A 27,852-nucleotide genomic window follows, 5' to 3' on the forward strand; every position below is an offset into this window, starting at 1 on the left:
TATCCCACAGTAAATATCGCTTTGTTCCTCAAAACAAATCACTGTTGAAGTTTGCGGGTGCTTAGCATAACCTCCTACCCATTTCTTCCCCACCCAATAAGTTTTAACGCCAGCTGATGAGAGACACTGATATTATAGTAGGAGTTGGCTCCTGTTACCAGGCACAGTAGTTTTTAAAGCTGATAGATATGGTCTAGGCATGTTGCTTAAGAAAGAAAAATATTGAGACCCATCCAGTCCCCATCGCTGCCCACACACTGTGAAGCTGCAAAAGCCTTTGGGGGCAAAGAGGGGGGGCTCTTCATACCTGGGCTAGAGCTTATATTTAGGAAGGTTCAGGACGGTTGTCCCCAAACTACAAGTTAGCGTGTTCACAGCGTTGTTCTTATAGGACTTACAGCCCCTGGAACAAGGATCTTAATTACTCATTTAGTGACCCATAGTAAACCTTCCTTTGGCACAGTGAAGACTTGATTTGATGGTGGTTTTTTTTGCTTGTTTGTTCATTCCAGGTTTTACAGCTTAGTTTCATAGCAGAAAGTAGCCCATTCCTAACTTGTTATCTTGATACACTCTAAGTCCAAGGACATTGGCTTCAAAACGTGCTTATTACAAAAGTAACAACCAAAAAAACCCCAGTCTTTTCAATCAATGATCCATAAATCTTACTATTGGGCTGATAAATATTGTCAAGGTTAACCAAATAAGTCAGTCAAATATAAGTCAGCAATATGGATTTTTTTTTTTTTCTGACAATTTTAAAGGAAACAGTATCAGTACTGAGCTAGAAAATTGAAAGTTTGCTGGGTCTGCAGTGCAACAGCCCACACTCCCTCCACATGAACCGACATCCATCCGTCCACATCAACAGCACCCCTCTGACAGCTGGATGGCATTTGTTCTGAAAAAGGCCTCTCAAATATAATAAATAAAGAAATAAAACTATCAGCTGAGTTTGGGGCAAAACAAACAAACAAACAAAAAAACAGCCACCACCCAACAAATGAATGAATGCCATAGGAGCGTCTAGAAGTCTTTCATATGGACTAGCCTATGAGCTGGTAAAAACTCATCTAGATCTATGGAAGGAACAAACAAGCTTATTTTTATTTTGTTTTAAACCTATTAGCAATAGCGTGATCTCTCTCCTCTCCCTTCCCCAAATCCTGCAGTCACTGGGAATTTACTAAAATGTACCTAGTATCTACTCAGAGCACAGGTTTACTGTGTTGATGCCATTTAACAGTGTGCACTGAGACCACATTAAAAACAAGTGGAACAGCCTAAAGCACAATAAAATTATGACTTTTTCCTCCTTTTCTTAAAGATGACAGCAAGCTTACAGCTGTCACAGCTTAAAATACCATTTCACACTTCCCTGTAACCCCTGTATAAATTATGGTTATCAAGGAATGTCATATTCTACAAAGTGCTTCCCAATATTCATCTTCCATTTGGATTTCTCATTTCGGTTGACAGATATGAGAGATCATATATAGCCTGTAAACACCACCCTACTTCTGATACCTCTCAAGAGATTTGAGCCAATTTGTGTTCTTACAATCTTTCCCATCATACTGGTCAATTCAGACTTTTCTGAGGAAGCTAATGTTTCTTGAGATCTCCACCCATTTTTTGCTAGATTGTACCCCCCACTCTGGAGATCTGAGCCAAAATAACAGCATGAGATATGGTTATTGGCTTTAGGACTGGAACTGTGTTTTCAGATCCTGAAGACACAATAACTGCTCTTAACCTATAACAAATAATTCTAACAAAGAGATTTGGTTTATTTCTAACTTTCTTTGGTAGGTGCCATATTCATAAATGGAATATGAATATTTCCTTTTGTATTGGGAAACAGAATGGAAGGGGGAAAAAAAAAGTGGGGGGGAAGGGGGAGTTTGGAGGATCAGATAGGATGCAACCTTGGAAAGTGTTTTGGGCCACTTGATCCATCTGAAAAGGTGGCCTGGCACCCTGGTAGCACTGAGCACATCATCTGCTGCTGGCTTGCATTCCCACAAGCTGTGAGGTAGCCCTACTGAAGCTCAGGCATTTATAGCACAGAGTTTAGGCATGGGATTGGATTTAGTCCAGCATCACAGTTGGAAACACACTGACACACAGCAAGTAACTTCATCATGTCAGCATCCTAGTTTTTTGGAAAAATAAGCATGCAGACAAAAAAATCTGCAAAAGATAAAGTTCACTGGTTTACCTTACTCTAAAATCATAGAATCCCAGAATGGTTTGGGTTGGGAGGGACCTTAAAGACCATCTAATTCCAGCCCCCTGCCATGGGCAGGGACACCTCCCACCAGACCAGGTTGCCCAAAGCCCCATCCAGCCTGGCCTTGAGCACTGCCAGGGATGGGGCAGCCACAGCTTCTCTGGACAGCCTGTGCTAGGGCCTCACCACCCCTCACAGTAAAGAATTTCTTCCAAATATCTAATCTAAATCCCCCTTCTTATAGTTTAAAGCCATTCCCCTTGTCCTATCACTCCTACACCCAACAAAGAGTCCCTCCCCACATGTCCTGTAGTGCCCTTTAGGCACTGGCAGGCCGCTGTAAGGTCTCCCTGGATCCCTCTCTCCTCCAGGCTGAGCACCCCCAGCTCCCTCAGCCTGTCCCCACAGCAGAGGTGCTCCAGCCCCCTGAGCATCCTCGTGGCCTCTGGATCTGCTCCAACAGCTCCGTGTCCTTCTTGTGCTGGGGCCCCAGAGCTGGGTGCAGGGCTCCAGGTGGGGTCCCATGAGAGCAGAGCAGAGGGGGACAATCCCCTCCCTCACCCTGCTGCCCATGTTATGTTGGTGCAGCCCAGGACACGGTTGGCTTGCTGGGCTGCAAGTGCACATTGACAGCTTATGTCCAGCTTCTCATCAACCAATGCCCCCAAGTCCTTTTCCTTGGAGCTGTTCTCAATGCATTCTCCTACCAGCCTGTGTTTGTGCTTGGGATTGCCCCGACCCAAGTGCAGAACCTTGCCCTTGGCCTTGTTGAACCTCACAAGGTTCTCACTGGCCCATCTCTCAAGCCTGCCCAGGTCCCTCTGGATGGTCCCTTCCCTTCAGTGTGCCAACAGCATCACTCAGCTTGGTGGCATTGGCAAACATTCTGAGGGTGCGCTTGATCCCACTGTCCATGTCACGGACAAACATGTTAAACAGCTTTGGTCCCAGTACCTGCTCCGAGCGTCCCTGAAGAACACCATTCATCACTGGTTTCCACTTGGACATCGAGCCATTGACTGGTACTCTTTGAGTCCGACCATCCAGCCAATTCCTTACCCACTGAGTGGTCTGTACATGAAATCCACATCTTTCCAATCTGGAGACAAGGATGTCTTCTGGTACGGTGTCAAATGTTTTATCTAGCTCATTTTACTTTCAAACACTATGTTTGTCAGGTTGTAAAATTGATGCAGAGTATTACATTTCACTTACCAATTCCATGAGGATCTGGAAAAAGTCATTGGTATGTTTTACTTGTGTATTTTTCATTCTATTTGTTTACATATATAAAAATTACAGAACAGTCCCCAAGCAGCACATGGCCATGTATCCATGTGACTGCGTCACTCTTAAAATTATCTGTCAGTACCTCTGAGCCCTCCTCACAGTTAGTTACCACTCACCAACTCTTGTGGGTGGCTATTTCTAAAGAGCTGTTAGTGACCATATCTAGCGCTAAATGTGTCAGTAACTCAAATATTTGGCAAGCTTGGACTTCTCTCTGTCAAGTGATCAGAATGCCTTTGGGGACGATCTGCCGCTGTGAGTCCGGTGACTCACAATTGAGCTGTCCTTCACTCAGGTCCCAAGGACTTCAAAAAATAATAAAAGAAGGTGGAATCTGACTCCAAACTTCTGATATTTTATAATAATGACCCTTAAATATAGAAGGTCAGAAGAAAGCAGCTATAAAAGTTGGGCTGGAAGTTAAGTGAGTGGCTGGGACATGTTTGCCTTGACTTCATCCTGTAAATCCTCATTGCATAGTAAGGTCCTACTCAGAGTAAAAGTCATCACAATTGAGCAATTTCTACACACAGTGGAAAGTACAGTCATAGCCTCCCTCTCTGGCCATTGAATCATTTCAAACTTGCTGCAGGTTATTTTTTTTTCAAAGACTCTTTTATTCTTCCTGGCTGAGAATTACATGGAGAAGTTCCACCAAGAAGAGACCTCATTGTAATAGTTCTAATTGTCCTTTCAGGATCCCCGTTTACAGTAGTAGAGAAAGGATGTATTTTGTCTTCATGCACTCCTATGCAAACCCCGGGTCTGACCTTGCAGCCTCTGAAGGCTCTCAGCTTGCAGCTCTCTGTTCGGGAGATGATATCGCTCATGTTGCTCCTGTATCAGCTTTCTGCTGGCATCGGTTCAGTTCTTCCTATGAGCAACAATCTCCCTTTCCTCAGCCCTCAGCTCATTTGAACCTTTTATCGGTGTAACTGCTGTTTTCTCAGTTATTCCAGCTTTAAGGGTCACTGGAGAGTCAACCTCCAGGTCAGCTCTTTGCCCTGTTACTATTCAGAAACAAGCATCTGTGAAAGTCACCTAAACTCACAGAACAAGACAACACAATTCTTCACCCTCCTAATAAAAGAAAACAAAGCCAAAGTATCCCAACCTGTAAACCAGCAGCCTCTAGACTGGATCGGAGCAGGCAGACAAAAGCTTCTCTTTTTTTATATGTGTCTTGAGCCATCTAATCCCAGAACTGTCACTTTGAACAACTTAATAAAGAGCAAACTTTCTGTTCTTTGGACAACGCCATGGGCTATTCCTCACAATTGTATCCCTGGAGATACTGTATGATTGATGCTCAGATCTGTGGATCAGGTACTGAGAAAAACACACTCGAACATCTCTGTCCACTCTCAAAAAAGAATGCAATAAAATACCATTAAAAATCTATTTTTCCAAGAATTCCTGAACACTGGTAACACTAAGGCTGTAACTCTCTTTCAGCTTTTAAATCACGCTGTACAAAAGACTTATCATGATTTAGGTACATGTAAGAGACACTAACGTTAAAAAAAATAAATAAAAATTATCTTACTAGGATTCAGAAGGAAAAGTCAACATTGAGGGCTAGACAAAGCATGCTCTGCTCCAAGCTTGTGTGAATATGTTCCTTGAGAAAACCTTCAATTTAAACACAATTCTGCTTTATAGCAAATATTTTCTATATTTCCTTGTTTTGTTTGTTTCCAGGGATATTTGTTCCACATTAACAATGATGAGGGGGACAATCAAAAAGAGACGACACCATCACAGGATGTTGAACACAGCCATGGAAGTCATTCAGACAAGAGATAAGAGTTCCCACGTTCACTGCTTTCAATAACAAAGCTGAAAGCCCAGCCAGAGCACCAGAGAGGAAGGAGCACCCGATACTGAGGCACCAGGCCATGGTTTGTGAGACTGATGATTTCAAGCCTGCAGAACTCAGTCATAAAATCACATGCCCTAGCGCAAGGCATAGAGCTGGTGTCTTTAACAGCCTGCTTGTCACAACCCCAAATACTTCTGGGTACCTCATAAGCACAACCACAGCCTGGGGATGGCTGGCTTGTTTGAGATGAGGGTGGCAGTACTACTGCCCACGTGAGCTAGGAATCAGCTTAGCCAACTGGACACCTGGATGTGCAGCACACATAAGGAAGAAAATTACTCTACACACAGTTCTGCAAGCTAGAAAGAATCTGACCTATGTAACAGGGAAGAGAACTTCTCCAAGGTAGGTTCTTGCATGTAGATGCTTGCAAGAACCCATGACCATGCCCAGACTTCCCAGAGCAAACCAGTTCCAAATCCAGAAGCCATATTTCCGTGTTACAATTAATCTAACAAGACCAATGTCTTAAAGCTCGGTACTTCAGATTAACCATCATGAAAATAGCTGTACAACTTCTAAGTAGGACTGACTCATACCTTTCTACAAGGGACACCACTCCTTTCCACCTAAGAACCACTTCCTTCTTCCCATCAGATGGGCTCTCCATGTCCTGCAAGCCTTGGCAGCCCTCCTCCTCGCTGGTCCCAGGTCACTCCTCATTTTTGAAAGTGGATGACCAGGCTATTCCAGCTGAGGTCTCACCACCAATTTGCACAGTAGTAGTAATGTTTCACCAGATACACTTCAGCACCACTCTTGCCTGTCTCATTTCCAGTTCCTGTTTTTCCCATAACCAGACCGTTGCCAGCTGATGAGCCTCTCACTTCCAGCATCATCTCCTGATAGACAGAATTGCTCCAGTCATCCCACTGGTCCAAACAGATCTACCTTACCTCTTTAAATGATACATGGAACAACAAAGGGTTTAGATAATCGCTGCTGGGGACTGATTCCTGTCAAGTTTTGACCACTGTTTATTTTCTCTCATTGCTAAAGATCTAAGTACCAAAGGCAATGATCCACCAAGCAAGAGTGTTAGAAAAGCACAAATATTCCAGTGACTGCATCTATTCCTGCAGGGAAATACTGGAGAAAGTCTGACTGAGGTGACATTTCTAAAGCAGAGGGTTTTTGCACTCCCCTTTGGCTTTTCTCAGATGATGATGGGGGCATTTCTCAGCACCTCCCTATGGTGCTTGACTCCTCAGGGGAAAGCTCACCTCAGTTTCTTTCTAAATTCTAGGAAAAAATCCAGAGATTTCAATGACATAGCTTTTTCCTTATTTATTCCAGTTAGGAGGCTGTGTAGCCTCTTCACCACCATGCTGTGGAAGATTGGATGTTTCAGGAAGACTCATCCTGCACCTTTGCATTTCCAACTCTGCTTGTCCCATTGTGAAAACTAATCCTGTCAGGCTGGGGTTTCCCTAGCCCTCTTGCCAGCTGCTACATTTCCTGGCTGAATATTTCAAAAAAATCTGTGCATCTTTACATATGCAATCAGACCCATCTCTCTGCTTTTCTCTCTAGGCTCATCACATTGCATCACATCACACGACACGGTGCAAAGGTCTATGGGGAGGACAGCGTGAGCTTGCCATGGGATGCTGCTGACAGCTGCTTCTCCCCTCTGGACATATCCAGTTCCTGCTTTGACAGACTTAGATGTGCTCTCCAGTCTCCTGATCATGCTGAAGTGTTTCCCACCTCTATGCTTACTTGCAGCCCTGTTTAACAAAGTTAAAAGGTTTGCAGGCAAATGAAGAAAAACTTCAAGGCAACTTTGCAGTGATCTGTACAGAATTATGTGAGAGCTAAAGTCACACATCTAGGAAGGAAACATGCAGCCCTTTGGTCAAAACTACTGATGAGATGCTTAGATAACTAATAAGGGAAAAGAGAGTGCAGGCTCTGTTTTTGTGTTTAGAAATAGCACACATGACTCTAACCTTAAGCATCTTTTCTGGTCTCCACAGTTTGAGGATGTTGATAAACACAGGAAGATGCAGAAGAACAGAGAGGCTGACCTGAAGGTGAGGGAATACAGAGGATCAGCCTAGCTGGCTTGTCAAAGTCTTGACTGTATTCTAAAATGAGATGTGATTATTTTTTTTTTCATGTAAGTTACAAAGTGCTACCACATACAAGAATTACCCAATCCTTACCAGCCCTATATTCCATAGGGCCCTATATTCCATACTTCCGTTCCAGATCTTGAAGACACAGGGCTATAAATATGACAGGCTGCTTGCAGTTTCCAGTGAAGACACAACAGCCCACTGTGGATTTCCAAGATTTTATAAAATTGCACATCTTATATTTATTTATAAGCAGCCCAGAACTGCTGACTATCCAAACAAGTTTTGTGAGAATCAAGCTGTTTTTTGTTAAAAATACTAACGATATGTTACTCACAACCAAAAATTAAACAAAAATCAATGGTGAGACAGAAAAGTGCTAAAAAAACAGAACCTAATTGTTCACATGCAACAACTGCTGAGTTAGACAATTCCTTGTAAAACACAATCATATTACTTCATCCTGAAGGGAACTGGGAGCCACTGCACAAAAGATGAATACCAGGCTAAATCCCATTTTCACCATCACTTAAAGCAACATAAATCTGGAGAAGCTCAACCAAAGACAACGGAGCTACATCCAATCTGCATGGGTGCTGCAAAACAGATTTTGATCCTGGCTAACTTGTCTCTTCACAGGCAGTAGGAAACAAACAAAAGGTATTCTTGCTGTCTTGGATGAGACTGATTTATTTAGCACTTGTGTGTACGTACTGTCATGTCTCAACCCAACTGTCTTCCAAGCGAATCCATGCTTTACCATTATAGATATATAAGGCATTGTTAGGATATTTTTAACTTTAGCAGTTGATATTCTAAGCTTATTCAAAATTTTCTTTTGTTATGACCTTCGGCTATATGCTGTAAAATGAAAAACAAAGGGTTCTATGGCTAGTACTCTAAACACCTTACAAAGGGAGTGACTGACCATCCAGCTGTAGCCAATGAACTACCTCAGAGCATTTAACAGAATAGTACATTGTGAAAAATTTACTTTTTAAGAAAGACATTTAAAAAAATGATTTTGAAAGCTGAAGAAATAAAGGCTTGCTATAAATGATACAAACAAAAAAAAAGTAGCTTTCTGTGTCCCTCAAAGTTTTTTAAAGGTAATATATTTAGTCTGATTTAGCCTGGCAAATAAGCTACTTGTCCTCTGTGTGTCTTGTTATTTTTACAGGTGCTACCAAGTAATAGTAATAATAGTTAAAAATTAGAAAAAAAAAAAAGCATTTAATTGTAAGACTCATGCTTCAGTAACAAAGGGTGCCAAAGAAGTGATTCTCTCCAAGAGACCAACAGTTACATTTCATAAAGATATCACAAAAGGTTTCAGGGAGATAACAAATCTGAATGTCTTCCAGTTATGGGTTAAAATGTACAAAGGCATCCTCAAAGACAGTCAACTTTATTTTGTCTCCAGTAATAAGGATGAACTTGAAATTATTTAATGTCTTCAGTTTAGACATTTTTTAAACAACAACAAAATCATTTCTAACAGAATATAGCATCTACTGCTGTATTTATCACGCTCCTCTAAATAAGCCTTCCTCATAAACAGACACTAAAGTGGCTTTTCCTTTAGTTATTGAGATCCAGCTGCAGAGAGCTCATTTGATACTTGACTGGTTGTTCAAGACTCAGCTATTAGAAACCTCTGATTCTCTCTGTCGTAATTAACAGGCAGCTTGGAATGATATAAGAGCATTCATGGTCCAGGTCTTCCCCACAGCAGCCCTGTTCAGTTAACACGGCAACTCAGGGATGGAAGCATTTGATTAGGACCATTCCTGACGCTCATGTTCTCCAGCACGTCCTGCAAACACCAATCCTGTGTCTCCAGAGAGAGACACTACACAGGCTTTTCCAGTTGTTTTACCCTGCTTTGCAGCTTTTTTTTTTTTTTTTTTTTTTTTTTTCCACATGCATCCCATTGTAACAGACAGGATATTGAATCTTTTGAAACAGATTCAATTTTCTGTAATTTTTCATCTTCTTGGCCATCACATTTCCAAGAACAAAGGTCAAGATGGCATTTAATGAAAGGATTACTATGTTTATTTTGATTCTTTCTTCCAAAAAAGAAGTACTACACAGCAAAGCACCAACTGGACAATGTGGAATGTAGCCAGGGTCTTCAGTCCTAAGATGCAATTAAGAGGATCTGAACACAGGAAAATTTCCTCTCTATTTCTGTCCTGAAGGTATATTTGTCCTGCATTAACTCTTTGTCAATTCCTTTAGGAAATTTTCTTGGAACACTTTTCTTTTCATTGGAACAATTTATAACTGTAATGGCTCTAAGGTCAATGGAAATGTTTGAAGTCTCTTTACCCCGGTACTCAAAAATATCCAGCAGACCATATTTGCAAACTAGAATTTGTAAATAAATATATCTGTACATTAGCCATCCTGCTACTGACTACTTGTTTTCTCCTGCTCTTTTCACTCTGCCACAGCTATTTTCACTGGAGATGTTCCAGTGATGTACCATTAACTTATTCCCACTGTGGAAATACTCGGGATATTTTTGCAACATAAGAAAACATCACAAAAATCTAATTTGTCTCTCAGTGGATATGAAAAAATACACTTAAAAGGGACATTTTTTTTTTCTTATCTCAAACAGTAGCATTTTGTTGAACTGGAATGACAAAATCATCCTAAGAAAACAAAGACCAGCGAGTTATTTGAAGATTCAGTTTACAGCGACCTTCTTTGCTGTAGCAGGAATGCTACATCTTAGGGGTAAATTACCAAGTAAATTTTTTTTTTTCTGCAATGCATAAATTAGTTTTTTTCCTTCATTTTATAGCTGGAGAAATAGCCAACACTGAAACCGCAGAGTAAAGCTTAGTGGGTAACTGAAGGCAGACTTTGGCATGATACGGCTCATTGAGGAGCATGGAAACATAGCCCAGGATCCAGGAGTACAGCTCAGATCCTGGCAAGCCCATCCTAAGGTTAAAAAACCTTGCCTCCCAGGGTCATAGTGCCTTCCACTGATGTAAATCTGGAGGGGTGTGGAAAAGGCCCCTTCCAGGCACGCTCAACAAAACCGCTACTCAACAGCAGGTCAGCGTGAGGACAAGAAACAGCACAAACAAGAACCTGTCCAATAAACTCAGCTTGGAAAGTCATAGCAGAAGACTTGCTTCTCTGGTGAGATGCATTTGATTTGCTTTAACAACTTTTTGTTCTCTTTTCATGGAATGCTAACAAGAATTATGAAGAGGAATTCCAAAACTGATGCTATCTGGCATAAGCCCAGTGAAGACTGTAGAGCTAAGTATATGCAACCCCCTGCAATACTGTTCTGTATACTGTATACAGCACTGTTAGTACCCACTCAGGGGACCAAAAGGGGGATCCTTTGACACAAGTTTGGCTTCCAAGAATAATCTAGAAGTGACCTGCCCTGCAAATACATTTTACGTACGTTCATGAATGCCAAGTAGATTTCATGAGATCCTGGGTCAGCTTGAAACATTTCTGTGGGAAAAGAAGCTGAGTTAAGATCAGATGCAAGGAGAGGGTTTGAATGCACATTGAATCTACTTTGAACCTACAAGAGTGGCAGGTCTGTATAAACAGGAAAAAAAAAAGTTTGTGCAAAAAGTTCTTCACTAAAGCTGTATCACTGAAACTGTTGCTTCTCTACAAGAAGTTTCAAAACTAAGAGGAAAGAGGATGTGTTAACTTGATCTAAAGGATAACTCTCTCCCTCTCTCCCCACTAACTGTATACTGCGAACGCTGGCTGAACCTGAACTCCTGAAACAGACTCTTACAAGACTGAAAGACTGAAAAAGTCTGAAATCTGGGAAGGGTCGGGTTGTCCTCTCTTAGCTCTCTCTTACCTGGCTTAATAGCTTTAGTCTGGAAGAAAGGAATGGGAGAAACTGATGGGTGAGAGGGACCAGGGAAACACATTCAGGAGTAACATTTTAATACTTTCTCTTTTACTATTACATAAGCTGGAAGGCAAGCAGGACAAGGTAGAATAACAACATATCCCACATTCTCCATTTTTAAAGAAGCACAAGGCGGCACGTGGTTATTTTACAAGTGGAAAAGCCTAAAGCGAGAGATTTTCTGTGAAGATTCCAGAAAATAAAATAACAACCCTTTTTCTATAAGCCCTTTCATTTCTCAATTTTGAAATTTAAAGGAGTTTCACCAATTATTCTGTGGATATGCATTTTAAGAAGTGGAGAGGCTGGTGCCAGTCTCTTCTCCCCGGGAACCGATGACAGGACGTTCAGGAACAGCATAAAACTGCACCAAGGGAGGTTCACACTAAGTATATAGAAAATTTTCTTTACCATTAGGGTGGTCGACCACTGGAACAGGCCTCCTAGAGAGATGGTAGATGCCCCATGCCTGTCAGCGTTCAAGTGATTTTTGAACAAATCCCTCAAGTAACTGCTTTAACTTTTGATTAGCCCTGAAGAGGTCAGGTAGTGTGACTCAATGATCTTTGAAGGTTCCCTCCAACCAAACTATTTTATTCTATTTTATAGACTCCAGGGAGTAAAACATCCTGTGGAGGAGACAGTTTTTTCAGGAAGGGAAAAATAACAACCAAAACCTAATGAGTTTTTTATCCAAATATATTATACGTCAAAACAACGTTTCTCCATCTGCCTAAGCAAATATGCTATTTTCCATATAACCAGCACATTATGTAATATACCAAGTCAACATCTGAGGCACCACAGAAGTCACAATCTGAGACAACACTTACCCGTAGACTGTCTGGGCCATCGTGTAGACGACCAGCCCCACCACAGCTGGAATCATAGTGCTACCGATTCCCAAGCAGTGGGCAGAGACCAGCCCAGACTACAAGCACGCAAGGCTGCTGCTGTTCCTTGCTCTTGCCTTAGGAAGCTGCAGTTAAAAGGATTTGCCTATTCCCAGCAAGATCAAGAGTTCACCAAAAGTAGCTCCAGTGACCCCTCGTCCTTCAAGTCCCTCTCTCACCCTCCACTTCTGAACTGCTAACATCTACCAAAGACCCTCAACCCCATTTTCACCCATTTTTTCTCTTCCCACAGATGCTATTATAAAGATTAAATAATTTTCCCCTTGGCTATTTTTGTTTGAATTATAACTCATTTCAGCTTTGAAAGGCAATAATCTTTAAGCTAAGGGTTTTGTCAGAATTCCAGAGAGCAATGTTTAGGAAACAACACTGCTTTTTGATGCAGCTACAGTAACATACTACACAATGAAAATTGTGTATGATAATAGCATCTTGTTGAATAGGCAAGATGTCAGATTTACAACATATTAAATGTGTTGAATGTGATCATAAAGATATTAACATTCCACTGAGACATCAGAGCTCCAGGCAGGAAGTTATTTACAATGAAATAATGCATCCAATTTGCTCTTTTACAAAAATAATTCTGAGCATACTTTTTTTTGTGTGTGTTTTCACAAATTTCTAAGTTGTCAGCATTTACCCATTGCTCGTAAAATATAATTGTAATAGTTTGTGTACTTCTTCAGTCATTTTGCAAGCTTCACCATCTGACTTTTTGGACTTGGGCATTTTGGTAGAGAGAATTAGCTGTCAACTTTCCCCCTTGAGGGAGGGTAATGAGTCTATCAAGCCAACATGACAACTGCTGTTTTATATTGGAAGCTATGCAACACCAATTTCTCCATAGAAAGACTTTTGTTCTTCATACACTTGCTAGCCCAGATGAATATTGTCCTCTACTTCTCCAAACTCTCTCTATTCTAACTTACCCTTGACTTATAATAAGCTTATTCATTCTCCAAGAACAATCCCTTTAAATATTCAGATTATAGCTTTGATTTTTTTCTCCTTTGCTCACTTAAAACATTGTGTACGCACTGCCTTAGCACCCAGCCCATTTGAAAAGAAAGGAAGAAAAACTGTTTGATGTGTGCTTACTACTGAATGGCTGCTTATATCTATACACTGAATATAGACACTGTGCATTTCACCTTATTTAAATTCCAGTGCAGATTATCAATTAAAATGGATGTGGTTAGATCTTAAATTTATCAACAACAACAACAAAAACACACAGAAGTACATGCTTGCAATAGCTGGATGTAAGCTAAATGTTTTATGGACTCGTACCTCATTGTTTGAACCAGGATCTACAACAAAATCAACACAGCATGGTGGAAAACACTCTTTAAGCAAGAAGGATTTTCCAAATGCAATTAAACTCTGGGACTACTGTCTGCAACTGAAATTGTTTTTCTCTTCAATTGTTAAACAGAGCAACCCTCAAGGAGATTCAAACGAATTGCTTTTTTTTTTCTAAGCCAAAAAGAAACTGAGTCAGCACTGTATGGATTCAGCTCTCCATTGTTTGTGCATATAATTGGAACATAGAAGAAAAGGCGAAGTATACCAGCAGAATGACATTTGCTACTGTTGGTTTACAAAAGAAGCCAGCAACAGTCTGAAAACTGAAACTGAGCAACAGAAAAAAAAAATCTAGTCAGAATTTGAGGGGAGGTTTTTTACTCTAAATCAAATGTCAGCTCTGTTTACTTGGATGCTCTTAGTCTGCCTCTTAGTAAATGTGAATTTTAAAGACAGGAGCACTGTAGTGACACACAGGGGTCTGTAGGAGACATAAGCAATGCGAGCCAAAGGTACCAGCACAGATCTTCTCCCTGTCCATGACAAACCAAGCCCACTGCAATCCGTCCGATCCCAGCAGCTCCAGCTGGCGCGGCAGTGATACCTAACACTCAGCAATGATTCACACAAGAGAAAAGTCATCTTAGGACTCACGGCACTGAGGCTGAGACAAAAATAAAAGAATAAACTCAAGGATAGGAGAATTCAGCACATTATCAACAAAAAGAAAGAAAGAAATTAAGAATACATATATCACGTATTCCCCAAGCTACCACAATCTGAAATGAGATACATCCCAGGTAAAGTTTCCCTGCACATCTGTAAATCAGCCGTATGCACCACGTAAGGTATCTTGCACACATCTGCTTTGTGTGATCTGGTTGCACAGCAACTGCTGTCCCAAACATGCAACGACACGAAAACAGGCAGGCGCTGCTAAAAGTCCCAAAAACCTGTCCCCTGAATGCTCCTCCTATGGGGCAGTGGCTTTCCCAGCAGCATATGGGCTGTCCCCTCTCATCTGGGATGTCTGACGAGCTTTATCTATTTCACCGAGGGTAGTTTGAATATTTCACATTTGACTTCTCTAAACACCTGCCTGCATCATGCTCCTCCTGCTGTCCCACAGACCTGCACACCACAAGAGGGGACAGAGATTTCCCAAACCAAGGAAAGAAAGAGGAGGAGAGGCAGCCAAGGGATGAGGCAGCAGCTCCCGTAGCTTAGCTCCAAGCGCAGTCGGGAGAACAGGCATTTCCCCAGGGTGCGTGAGTGTGGTTTTGTTTGTTTTTAGCTGATGCTTTGTTTGTCTGGGTTCTGCTTAAACAGATGGAGTCTGGAAGTGTTTAAATTATACGTCTTTGGGAAGTGATTACCTCCCTTCTATCACACACGTATCTGTCGCACAAGCTACCAGCAAGCTGGAATTTCTCTATTTTTTGTGTCTTTACCCATTTTTCTTTCTATCTGTTCCTGTTTTTTCCCCTTTTTCCTCCTTGTTGCTCCATATCTTTATCCTCCCATCCCTCCTTCTTCCGCCTCATCTCTTCTGACCATGACCAGCGCAGAACGATCCAGCTCGAGGGGTCTCTGCCTCGGTGGGAGCAGTAATACCAGTATTAATTACGCCCTGCTGCTAGCAAGAGCGACTGCAATCACGCCTGTAGGGACAAAGCAGCCTGACCTTAGGGAGTGCATACAATACTCAGGATCATTACAAAAGTCATATTCCCTTTGGCGGCTGATTTTTATTACATATTTTGTATCAACCACGGGAGGCCCTGGGGCTACAATTCTGTTCGTCTGGAGCCTCTGTGCTAGACGCCATGCCCAGGAAAGTCAGTTCATGTTTAACCCTATATTCTGTGGATGCAAACCATAATGCGATGCACCTGGATTTCATTATCGATCGAACCACCAAGGAGGGTACTTCAGACACAGCTCTCGGCTCACCAGTTTTAAAGCTCTCCAAAGTGCTTTGAAGTGAACATGAAAAACTTCCGGACTACACGAGCAGCTAGCTGCCAGACCTCATCCTTTAATTGTAGCACTATCTACCTAAGGGCACCACTCTCGGTAATTAGGTAGTGTTCTGAAGGATCATTAATTATATTGCCTCATTTGGGAGTGAACTGACTGCACCAAGGAGACACCACCCCGTATATCCACAGCATCACCGTGTTTTACTGCGGGAAGCTTTGCTACAGCCAGCGACACACATACCTGACATCTCAGGTGAGCAAAGCACCCCTAATCTCACCAAAATTCAGGAAGAATAAGGATCTCTAGCTGTAGGACCTAGGACAGCCCACAGGTAGGTGTATGCCTGTGGTGTTACTCTTATCCAGCAGATACCCACAGCATACTTCAGTACCTGAGAGCAGCCTGTTTCCTCAGCACTCGCAGCCAAGGGAATCAAGGCAAACCAAGGACTGACTGCATTCGCAACTGTGATGCCTTAACCTGCTACTTTCTGTGCAACAGTGAGAAAAAAATTCTGGGGGAGCTGAGACAGATGTCTTACCATCGTAGTAGAATATGCTGTTTTGCCAGGAAGCAACTTACCAAAGCTGAATTTTATTTATTCCTATGCACAAAAGTCTACCTGTGACAGCAACTTAGAGTAAGATTGTTTTACATACATAAAAAACCAAAAACTTTTGAACTCAGAGAACACTTGTGCTTGTTGCATCTCTTCCTAAACAGTGTGTTAGCCAGCTGGCCCAGAGCAAGTACAGGTGAGGCAGAGCACAGCACACCTGGCAGGGTTGTGCCACATCGCAGAGCTGCCAAGCAGCTTGTTTTGTGGAGATGGTTTGGTACAGAGCTCAAAGCTCTGTACCTGCACATCACAGGCTGCTTCATAGGATGAACAGATTAATATAATAAATTCTGACACTCCTCATTTTCGATCCAAACCCCAAGTAACACAACTGCAGCTCTTCTCAGCAGCAGTAGCAGGATGCATTGGCACATTTCAGATGCTGTGATGCTACCCTGAGTGACGTGCAGACTTAGCAGCTCATGGCACTTCACCACTGAACTACGTGCAAAAGAAGAATTCTTAGTTTATGGAAACATAAGGAAACTCTTTTGGCAGCTGTGGAATTACAGCTGTTGTGTATGTTTGCTTTTCTTAAAACAAAAACAAAATTCAAAATCTTATCCACTCTTAAATTTTCAGTAAAATTCTGCCATGGAGTGCATTACCCTGGAAGATAACTGGAGACTAAGCAGTACTGTGCTCTAATCAGACAAATTTATTGTTTACAATGTTATACTGTAATGTTAATCAGGGCTCTTTCAAATCTATTAAAACTAAAATGATCAGCAAAACTTCAGAGAGCAAACAACAGCAGCAATAAGAAATGCCTAAAAAGAAAAGCAAGGAGATAAGATGACAAAATGTCATCCTTGTTTACTACAGCTGAAAGCTTCAAAATCATATACCGCATTTCTGTTTTTCCTATTGGGAAGCTCTGCAGCACGCTCACTGAGTATCTGGGAACAAGGAATTGCATACAGTCCCCAAGGGCATATTAGTGAAAGTGCTGCTGTTTGTGAAACAGCTACACTCAACTTACTTGCAATTACTTTTATCTTATAAGAATGTGCAAAATGATACAGTCTATAAAAATAGTAGGCTCCATCAGCAATATCAGCATTCAAGAGAGTAAAAAGAAATGCTTTTCGAGGCATGCGATCTCTGGTTAGCATCAGAATTAAGTAGGGCATAAGTATACATGTATTCTCTTCTGCAGTATGATTGACTTTTTTTTGTTTTGTTTTGTTACGAAGCATAGAACTATCTTTCATTGCAAAATTTAAAATCTGACACTTAGAGAGGACCTCTGTAAAATACTCTCAGCTGCTAATTATCAGGTGAAGAAGCTGACAGCCTCCACATAAATATGTTCATCCTGTTTAAAAAAAAAAAACAACTCTAAATCTCTGACAACCTCTTACTCCCTGCTGGTCCTGCAGAAGGATGGCCTCAGTCACTATGTGCAGAACAGGATTATACTCAGCTCCTTGAGGAACCTGCACCCTTCACTTTTAGCAAAAGATGCACGGAATAGAGAGAGCTCACCATGACCTCAGAGCAAAATGGATAATTTTTCTCGCCAGCTCAATTGTCTGTTTAAAAAAAGAAATCAGTTTAGTCAATTTGATATGCAAATTGAGCGGGGATTAAACTAACAGTTTAAGCTTAATAAAAGAAAAAGCACCTCTGTTGGCCCAAGAAGGCAGTAGCTGAAGCGTTCCTCCAAGATATGCAGATCCAGGTTCAAATTTCCACCTGCCTGATTCAGGGCAAAGGCCAGCCAAGCGTACAGGACACTATCACAATCTGCATACCGCTTTTGTTAATTTGGGCCTTTATTTTTATCCACAATTTCTGAAAAAGAGCAAAGCTATTTATTTCAAATAAATTTACAGCAATATTTAAGTGTCTGGCATACAAAGGAATTTACATAGTCTGGTGACACAGATATTCTCATTGTCCCATCTGTTTCATGCTTCAATCTTCCTACAAGTGGTGACTGACAAATAGCTTCCTACCAGCAAATGTTTCTGCTAAGTCTCGATATTGTCATTCCAAAACACACTCACTGCTCTCTCCAAATGTAATATTTAGCTTTCCTGCTATAAGACAGTTAACGAAGTGATCAGGCTTTGCTGGTTCTTAAGGAGGAGGCACCTCTAATTAATAAACTGATGGGCCTCCTGAACTTGGAATTGTGTGCCGCGAGAAGGACTACAGGTAGGATGCATAAAATGAATTGTCACACACACGTAACAGCACGTGGAAGCACTGAAGAAAGCTGCAGCACCATTCATCTCATTTACCATGCCAGCAGAAGTTGTTCAGAAGTCTATCTGCTCCAACTGCCTTTTGCATCTGTTCCTCTGTACTCTTATGAAAATAAATACAGAGAACATCTAAAAAAATACAAATAAACCCAAGCCAAGGGCCAGACTGCACACATTCAAAAAGGAAAAATACATCTAATTATGTACAAGGTTGCTATGACCACAGGGAAAAATGCCAATGTATTCTCAGTGCTTGGCCCTGCTTTTGGCTTGGCCCTGCATTTGGATCATTTGTATTCACGAGTAAATCTCGTCAAAGAAATTTTCAAGAAATATTTTTTTTAATGATGAAACAAGTTTTTTTTTGTTTTTGTTTTTTTAATTGAAGTGCTGTGCAAACATGCTGATTTTCTTGAAAAATTCCAACAGGAGGAAAAAAAAAAGACAAAATTGTGTTGAGGCAAGAACTCATGCTTTCAAAAACTACATTTGTTCAGGAATTTTGACATCTGACTTAAAATGTGTTCCTTTTTTACTTAACTACTTGTACAGCAGGTCATCAGTAGCAGTGCATGCTGCCTTATGCCTGGTGTGTTATGACATTAACAGAAGTTTGTGTCAATCTGTTTAATCTCTACACAGAAAAAACACTTTGACCTAGAAAGAAATTCGATGTCCATGTCATTTGTAAATAGCTGACATTAAGTATCTCTTTAAACTTTCTCTAACAATTTAATTACTATATGATGTATAACTATAGTCGCTGTGAGATGGTGAAAAACAGAGTAGGAAAACAAAAAATGAGATTTGGTAAGAATAAATACTGGACCACCTAAATCAAGTTCCTCAGAAATCTGAAGTGAAAGTTTCCTAAAGCCAAAGCTCAGTTTCTGTCCCAGCTAAAGTTTTTTAACTGTCCACTGTCATGCCCAGATGCCAAAACTGAATCCTAAGGCACCTGAACGTCCTGTGAAATGAAACCCACCTTGGGACAGCACAGGCTTGGTCAACACTTGCATATTTCCTTTCATCTCACTATCAGCTCCAACCTCCCAATATCAATTAATCTAAAATGAAAATAGCCTCTGTGCAAAGCTGCTCTGCTGCTTTTGTTTGGGAGATGCTGCCCTGCTCCTGTGCAAAGAGACATCATGAAGGAGCTCACAGTGATGGGGACGGAGCCTTCCTCACCTGATTCTAAAGGCTGGACCCTGGAAACATGTCACTGTGTGGAAACCAAAAAAATTTTTAAAGGCAAGTCCTAGTACTCATAGACATCGATAAACTATTAAAACACGAACCACAACAACCTAGAGTGCAATATAGGGGTTTGCAAACTCTTGTTCACTGTCTGTGCTGATTTGGGATGGTGAATGCTGCTTGGGAACACGCAGGAGGGGAGCCGGGAAAGGCTCAGCACAAGCAGAGCCCAAAGGTCAGCAGTACCTCAGCAAGGATGAATGGCATTACAAGCAGGACCTGGCAGCAGGAGAGAATCCTACTTTCTCCACACGGTGACCCACAGCAGCTGGGGGAGCCTGTGAGGTCCTCCCCAGTTCTGCACAAAGCAGATCTGCTTTGCGGGGATGGGTTTGGGGACACGCAGCAGCGAGGATGTGACAGCAAGATGCCCATGCGTGCACTGTACCTATGCAGCTCCTGTGCCAGCTTTCTCCTTCAGCAGCTCCCCCCTCTCTCAGCACAGCCTCATCCCCACCCCAGTGTTATGCTCCCGAATCAGAGAAACACTGGAGGTTCAACCAGGCACCTTCCTTCCCTGCAAGACCTAAATGCTGCCTCTCTCCAAAAAGTGCCGCGTGCTGGAGAGCTGCTTACAAGTGGCTTCTACCTCACCTTCACAGGACTGGGAGAAAGCAGAAAAGGGAAGCAGGGAAAGATGGGCTGTAAGGATATAAATGGTGCTGAACAACAGGCAGTGCTGTAACACTTTCCCAGGCGGGTGCATGGACAAGGCACAATGCTGCTGCACCATGAAATTAAAGCTCTCAGGTACTTATGCCAAAGATAAAACACGCTGGGAATAAATAAAAGATCTCTGCAACACTTCTCACAAGCACCAGTGTGCCTTATCGCATTTTTGGCTCCCTGGCGCACACATGCACACACACACACAAGCAGTTCACAGTCAACTCCACAATGCAACCTCTTGGAAGAAGCAGCTTTCGCAGACGAAACATCTCGTCTGTGTGAATGAGACTAATCAGAGGACATCAGTAAAGGGATACGTGTGTGCTCATGTTTTGTGTATATTTCTCCACAAGCACATCTATACTGTCAAGTGTTCTGGGACATTTATCATCATTAAAATGGTTTTAAAATTCTTCTGAAAACAGATGATGTTTTTCAAATACACAGTTTAAAAAAAAAAAAAAAGAAAAAGAAAAAGGAAAGATAGAAAACACACGGCTGGATTCAACTTACTTAATTTGAGAGGCCTCTAACGAAGTCTCCCTCAGAGCTGGTTGCTGAAGCACTGGCTCATTCTGAAGGGCTGATTCATCTATACCTAACGTAAACGTCCCTCCGGCTGGGACGAGCCCAGCTGATTTCACCGATTACCCCATAATTGATGCAGCTCAACCGCCCTCCTGGATGTACCTACACATCCAAGTGAAGGAAGCCCCTCTCAGGGACTGAATCAGCCACTGTCAGGCAGCACAGGGCACCCAGACCCCGTCGCACCCCCTCCAGTGGTGCCGTTGCGGTGACATTTGCAGCGCGCTCCTAACCCCTTCCCCTCGGGGTTGCCACACGCGAAAGGGACACGACCACGGCCCCGTTTTCCCAGCGGTGGGCATGCCGGGCTGGGGCAGGGGAGAGGCGAGCAGCTCGCCACCGACACGCGTGTATCACCCACGCTCAGCCCCGGGGGGAGCTCCCACGCGTGCCCCCCGCGGCTCCACGCTCACCTGAAGCAGGTGGTGAGCTCGCCCGTGGGCTTCAGGCAGGGGTAGCGGGTGGTGGCGATTTTATTCTCGGAGCAAACCTCCCTGCAAGAAGAAGAAGAAGAAAAATTAGTAATAAGACGAGGCGGTGGATGGAAGGGAGACAAGCAGAGGAGCGCGGCGCTCCGCATCGAGGGGACTTCACCCACCTGTCGCCGTCCTGCGGCTCCTCCCGGTAAGTCCAGGCGTGCCCCAGCGCCAGCAGCAGCAGCAGCCGGAGCGGGGCCAGGCTGCGGGCCGGCCGCCCCATCGGGCCGCCTCTCTCTCCCCTCCGCGCCTCGCCGGCTCTGCCCGCCCCGGCCGGCGGCGGGGCTGCGCCGACCGCCGCTCCTCCCGCCCCGGCGTTGGGCCGCCCCCCGCCGCTGCCAGATGTGCCCGCGGGGAGGGGCCGCGCCCGCCCAGATGTGCCGCCAGATGTGGCCCCAAGGCGGGGCCGGGCCGCGGCAGATGCGCTGGGGGGGGGGGGGAGTCGGACAAACCCCCTGCCCTTCCCGGCCCCGCGGGTGCGGGGAGCACGGGGAAAGGTGTGGGGCGGTGGGGGGACAAAATACAGGGAGGGAAAGTGATGGGAAGGGGAAGGTCCCAGTCCCGGGGGTGACAGCGCTCGGTGCACTGGCACTGTTACTTTCCACATTGGGCTTTATCTGAGATCTGTCTCCCGAAGGAACGGAGGGGTTCAAAGCATCGCTGCTGCAACGGCTGTTTGTCCCTGTGTACGGCTGCCGCTTCCCTGCCATTCATAAAAAGGAGATGAGCAGCAATAGACTTGGATAAAATAGCACATCACCCCTGGCCTGTTGTATCATATCCTGCTTTAATGGTTAAATCGCCAGGAACCAGGGGAGAAAACCTGCAAAGTGGTGATGCCTTTGCAAAGTCTTTGGCCAGCACATTGGCTTTGATCATCACATAACTACCTACAAATACTAAAGGCTTTGGGGAGATAAGGTTTGCAAGTCAGCCTTACTATCACTTTCACCTGTAGCATAAACAGCCTCATCTTACAGCTAGAATGTACTCACATATTAACATTATTATTATGAGCCAGAATAGCCAGAAGTATGCAAGTAACAAACTGTAATTTCTGTACTAAACCATCACAGAATACAGGGGTGTAAGAGGACTTGAGCCACTTGCCTTCTATTTTTGGTTGGGTCATGGGGAGTATTTGAACAAATCACTTCATCCCCTCCATGCCTCAGTTTCCCCTGTCTGTAACAAGAAGACTGAAATAGTTTATTACTACTGTTGATAATAGTAATAATAATGCAGATCCCCACCTATGATTTGGCTACAGTTAAGCTGTTAATCCCTTTGGTACATTGTCCAGTACTCAGAAGACAACAATAAATCAATGGACTCTTATTGGGAAAACTCTAGGGTTTCTCAGAAATTTTCCTGGACTTGTGGAACATCTGCTGTCATTGTGGTCTGCTGTATGCACTGTGAACTGCCAAATACAAGGCATTTCTCTGCTCTAAGTGCCACCGAATATTCTAAGTCTGTGCTCAGTTAAGCAAGGGAGCTCTGTATGCCAGATTTCCCCCCATCCCCGGTTTTGTTGTTGCTGTTGATATGATGTTTTAAATGTTTATTCTTTCATAGTTCCTTCCTTCTTTTCCTTTATACAAATAATGAGTAAGCAAAGACAGGATTTGCTGTCTTGAAGCCTGCAAGAGCTGCGTGTGTTTCGCACAGGACTAAGTGCTCTGTCTTTCATGCAGATCTCCCAGAATCTGTCCAATTCTGAGATAATAGGAGCAAAAGCAGGACCCGCGTGCTTGGATCCAAGTGCCCAGCAGACACCTGTCTCCCCGTCATGTTCTTTACCCTCCCTCCCCAAGTGGAAAGTATCCAGTGGCAAGGTCTGAAATGGAGAGAGACTTGCACTTCTGTAACCCCTGTAATTTCTGGCTATACATAACAAAGGATTTAATTTACCACATTCCAGAAGTGGTTACAGTCCCTCCAAAAACCTCTAATTCTTTACAAAATTGAATCATACAGGAGCACAGTACCGAAACACTTTGGATGATTTCCAGTCCTGGCCCAAGTGTCATGACTTTGGAAGAAGTCTGATTTTAAAAGGCTCACTATATAGGCCTGTGATAGGCATATTTTCAAAGAGTTTCTCCAAAACTTTTGTCATTTAAAGCAGATCTGATTCACTACCTGAATTGCTTAACTCTGTTCTCTGCTTTTGCTTTAATGCCTGCTACCTACATAGTATTGTATAGCACACAGTACTATCTTTTTAATTAAAAATATCATAGCAGCTTACATACACTTTCCTTCAACTCATGCAAACAGTCTTGTTAATATAAACAAGGTAAGCAGGTGAAGTTAATCCTGCACTCAACTCATTGCAAAGCAAGTCCTAGAGTTTCATACACGAAAGAATTTAAGTGGGATCAAGAGTAAATAAAAAGACGTTCAACAGCACCAGGCACCAACATTCGTACTTCCCAACTGGTAACCCTATTACCTCTGAATACATTAAAGTTGAGGGTTCCATAATTTTGCTTCATCAGCTTCATCTCAGCTTTAATGACCTTGCAGCTGGGGACATCCTGAGAACAAGGCTTGCTTCCTGGAAAGTGTTGAAGGGTGGTGGTGGTTAAGGAAACACTGAAATGTTCCTGTTGCCTTAGGGAAGGAATGATCTGGGACTGTTTTCTTATATAGTAAATAAGCTGAAAGTGATTTCTCGTGCGAGGGATGCTTTTGCTTGTGCAGGGTCATGTTAACTTTGACCTGCCCAACTCAAGCATGTATGAAGTTGATCAAGCTGCATACTAAATTTTGGAACTCTCTCAAAGAAAAGGATGAGGAATTCAATCTAGTAAAATGCTTATCAGCAGTTTTATTTGTACTGTTTATGTAGGAATAGGCATTGTTTCCTACAAATCATTCATAATGATGTTGTTAAGTTAATAATACAAATTCAAGTTTCTTTTCTGGATTTTGCTGGTAACTGGAATATCTCAGACTCAGACTTTAATCACCACAGCTGAAGGGGCTCTATCAGAAGAGCATTTCCATACTGGAAAGGCACAACCTCTGCAGAATGGGAGGAGAAGGGCAAGAATGACTCTTCAGAAATACACTGAGGACCTTGATGTTCATGAAGAGCCCAGAAGATCTCAGAGCCTGTTACATTAAGGTCAGTACAAATGCACAAAGAGGTCCGAAAGTTTAAAGGTGATCCTGAAGAGAAAAGACTATTTCTTCCTACTTTCTACTCCCAACTTCAAAAGTACTACAAAGTCATGTTTTGGAATTTAAGACGTTTCACTGGAGTCTTCAGGGGTATGCACCATGAATATTCTTAATCCATTTGCAACTGGCATTTGCATGGGTGTGTTTTCCATCTGCTACAATTAAAAAGAGAGTAACCGGTTATTATAAATAACCTTAATCCCACCACAGCATTTTGTTTGCCTCAAGTGTCTTTGTGGCAACTCCACCAGATCTCCAGCTGTCTGTGTTCGGGGAGATCAGAGCAGGACTGAAGGTGTAAACAAACAGAAAGCAGAAGTTTTAAAGAGCATCTTGGGCGTGGGATACTTTTGTGATTTGAAAGGCCTCATGTTGGTCTTTTGTGAACTAGATTCCCCCTTCATGTGGATCTGAATCCAGATTCAGACTGAATCTGTCTAGATCCAAACTCACTTTTCCAAGGAATATTGCACAGTCCAAGCTTAGCTGCTAAATACTTGCTTGGGCTTGGGCACATGGGGATTTCCCATGCCATTTCTGCTCCAGGAGGCATCTAGAGCAGCATCCCATCTCACGCAAAACCCAGAACCAGAAAATACAAAAGTCTTGAATAATTATATCTAGCTCCCCAGAGAGAGGAGTTTCTTCCTAACCTCTTTGTGATTAACAGCATTGCCTGGTCTGTAAAGGCCATATAAATTATGGAAGAAAGAGCCAGAGCAAAGGTAAAGAGTCAAAGCAAAAGTTATCAGGTATGATCCATGGGACCATAGGAAACAGTTCTAGGACAGTAAGGAAGGGAGAGAAAAGACAGGGCAAAAAAGAAAAAAAGAAAAAGAAGTAAGAAAAAAAATGAGGAAGAAGCAGAGGAAAATCAAGGAAGAGAAGGAAGCTGAAGAAATGCCAGGTTACCTTACAGCAGAAGCTGAGGGTTGCCAGGTCTATATACGTATTACACCCTGAAAATGGATGGCAGAGCAGCCAGGAGAGCATACAACAGAGCAGGAAATAGGTAGGGGAGGATGGTGAGAAGACAGACAGTGGTATGTTTGCAGCAGCACATAGGTATGTTTGGGTGGCAAAGAACAAAGAGTGAGGAGAAGGACTGAAAAGCTGGTGGAAGGCAGTTACTTCTCGTCTCATTTCACCTATCATATGTTATATTGTGAAAAGATGACAAACTGGGACAGTGAAACTATTTTATTTATTTTGCCCAGTGGTACAAGGTGTTATCTCACCTCTGGAGCCCAACACATGAAATACACCACAAAGCATGCATTACAATAAAAATGCTGATGTAGAGGGAAGACACTTCTTTTCACAAACAGTATTATGGCCCTTAATCCATGTAGGAGACAAAAAGTCTCTGTTTTCTGTCAGAGGCCTTTTTAGTAAAACACGTTAACGCTGGATCAAAGTAGCTGAAATGTGATGCAACTGTTTTTAAAACAGCCACGAAAAAGGCACCTCAGAAAACATGCATTGGAGACCATCAGACTTTGCCTCCAGAAAGTATCACAGCTACTGAAAGGAATTACCCCAGACTGCTTTCTCCATTTCACAGATAAATACAGAGCTCATCTCAGATTAGTAACAAAAATAAACACCTTTTGAAAATATCAACTAAAACAATAGCACTGCTGCCCAGGCAGAAAATAGGTAAACCGTAGCTCTAAACCACCAAAAACAAACCCTGATACATGCACGAGGCTTGACATGACACTAACCAGAGCAGACTTATTTTCTTGGGGGTTAGGTTTGAATTCCATTTTGTTATAAGAGATTAGGGCTGAAGAATGTGAAATCTTTCATGGCATCCTGGCTATCAGACACCAGTGGCCCCTAGGTGCATATGTGCTTCTTGTCAGCCCTGGCTCCTTTGACAAGGCTTGGGCCATCACTCTAAGCATGAGGATGGTAAGATAAACAGTTCTCTTCCATTCAGTCTTTGTAATAATTAGAACAAGGTCCCCGTTCTAATTCCCATGTGTGCATAGAAGAAACAAAACAGGTAGGATTATTAGATCTGATGACAAAAAATTAAACCCAACTTTGCATGCTCATTCTTTTGTTTGCATATCACAGGGGTAGCACAGAGGAAGACGGCCCTGGAAAATTTTGCCTCTGGTTGCAAATGAAGTGGAGCACTCAAGACTGGTGCATGTTAATGCAACCAAAACAGATCGTAAGCAGAGTCTAACACAGACCCACATGCTGGATCCTTAGCAAGATGCGGGTTGTCTTTGTAAACTGTACATGGAAAAGTGCAGGGTGTAGACATTCTGGCTTGAGCCAGAACAGACCTCAATGAGAGAGCTGTGCTAACTGAAAATGTACAACTAGAGGGTTTGTTTTGTTTATTTAATTACATATGATTGGCAAAGTTTATTTTGGAATATGGAATACTGCTCACAAGAACAAAAATGTGCCCATTTCAGACAATGGTTTGCAAACGACAGGGAAGATTCCAGTGAGTATGACATCAAGCCACACGTGTGGAAGACATCAGAAGAGCGTGGATGAAGCAACTGTCTGAAAACGTGCTTTTCAACACACTCTGTCACATGCACACATCTAATTCTCATGCGTACAAGCAAAGCAAAGTGATGGAGCAAAAGCATTCATTTGCTTCTCTGCCTCAAACTCCTTGTTATGGCCTTGGGTAAGTGACGTAGGCCCAGACCTTCCACAGCCTAACTATCTTTAAGTGTGCTGGCCCTAATCTCTGAACCTAGGCACACTGTCTGCAAAATGACCTAATCTCTTCTCTCCCACCTTTGGACAGGTGGGCTTATGTAAAGTCTAAGGTACTTATCTGAGGGGCAAAATTTGACCCTGATCACAGTATTGAAATATAAAATACACTTCTTTAAAAATGCAAAATATTCCTGTTATGTATGAAAATATATATCTCACCCCATAAAATATGTAACTGCAGTTTCCTACTTGTTCTTGATGCAATTTTCTTTCAGAAGTGCTGCAGACTGCAATGCTAGTTTCTTTATCTTCTACCAGAGCTGCTCAATTGAAATTACACTGTCACAGCCTCATCCACAGCAAGTCACAGCAAGGTCAGGTGCCCTCCAAGGTCTTCTCCTTGCAACACGGAGCCTTCTGCAGCCTGCAAAACCTATCTGCAAAGCAGTCAGAATTAACACACTTGCTTTGTGCTGACACCTGTGGAAGAGCCACTTTCATGTGGCTAGCCTTAGGACCGTTATAAGTAATGCA

The 27,852-nt window shown here is 42.7% G+C and overlaps 1 protein-coding gene across 2 annotated transcripts in view; it reads right to left on the reverse strand.

The window, feature by feature from the left end:
• Positions 1–21,704, reverse strand: part of CCBE1 (collagen and calcium binding EGF domains 1) — a 95,722-nt gene extending 74,018 nt beyond the window's left edge. For both annotated transcript variants that reach the window (XM_040540180.1, XM_040540181.1), the window contains exons 1-2: positions 21,552–21,704; positions 21,367–21,447 (exon numbers count right to left, since the gene is read on the reverse strand). In XM_040540180.1, the coding sequence (XP_040396114.1) occupies positions 21,367–21,447; positions 21,552–21,652 (182 nt within the window). In that variant the 5' untranslated portion in view covers positions 21,653–21,704. The remainder of the gene's footprint in view (positions 1–21,366; positions 21,448–21,551) is intronic.
• Positions 21,705–27,852: the final 6,148 nt, after the last annotated feature.

Source organism: Cygnus olor, chromosome Z (assembly GCF_009769625.2).
Source record: "Cygnus olor isolate bCygOlo1 chromosome Z, bCygOlo1.pri.v2, whole genome shotgun sequence".
Lineage (NCBI taxonomy): Eukaryota > Metazoa > Chordata > Aves > Anseriformes > Anatidae > Cygnus > Cygnus olor.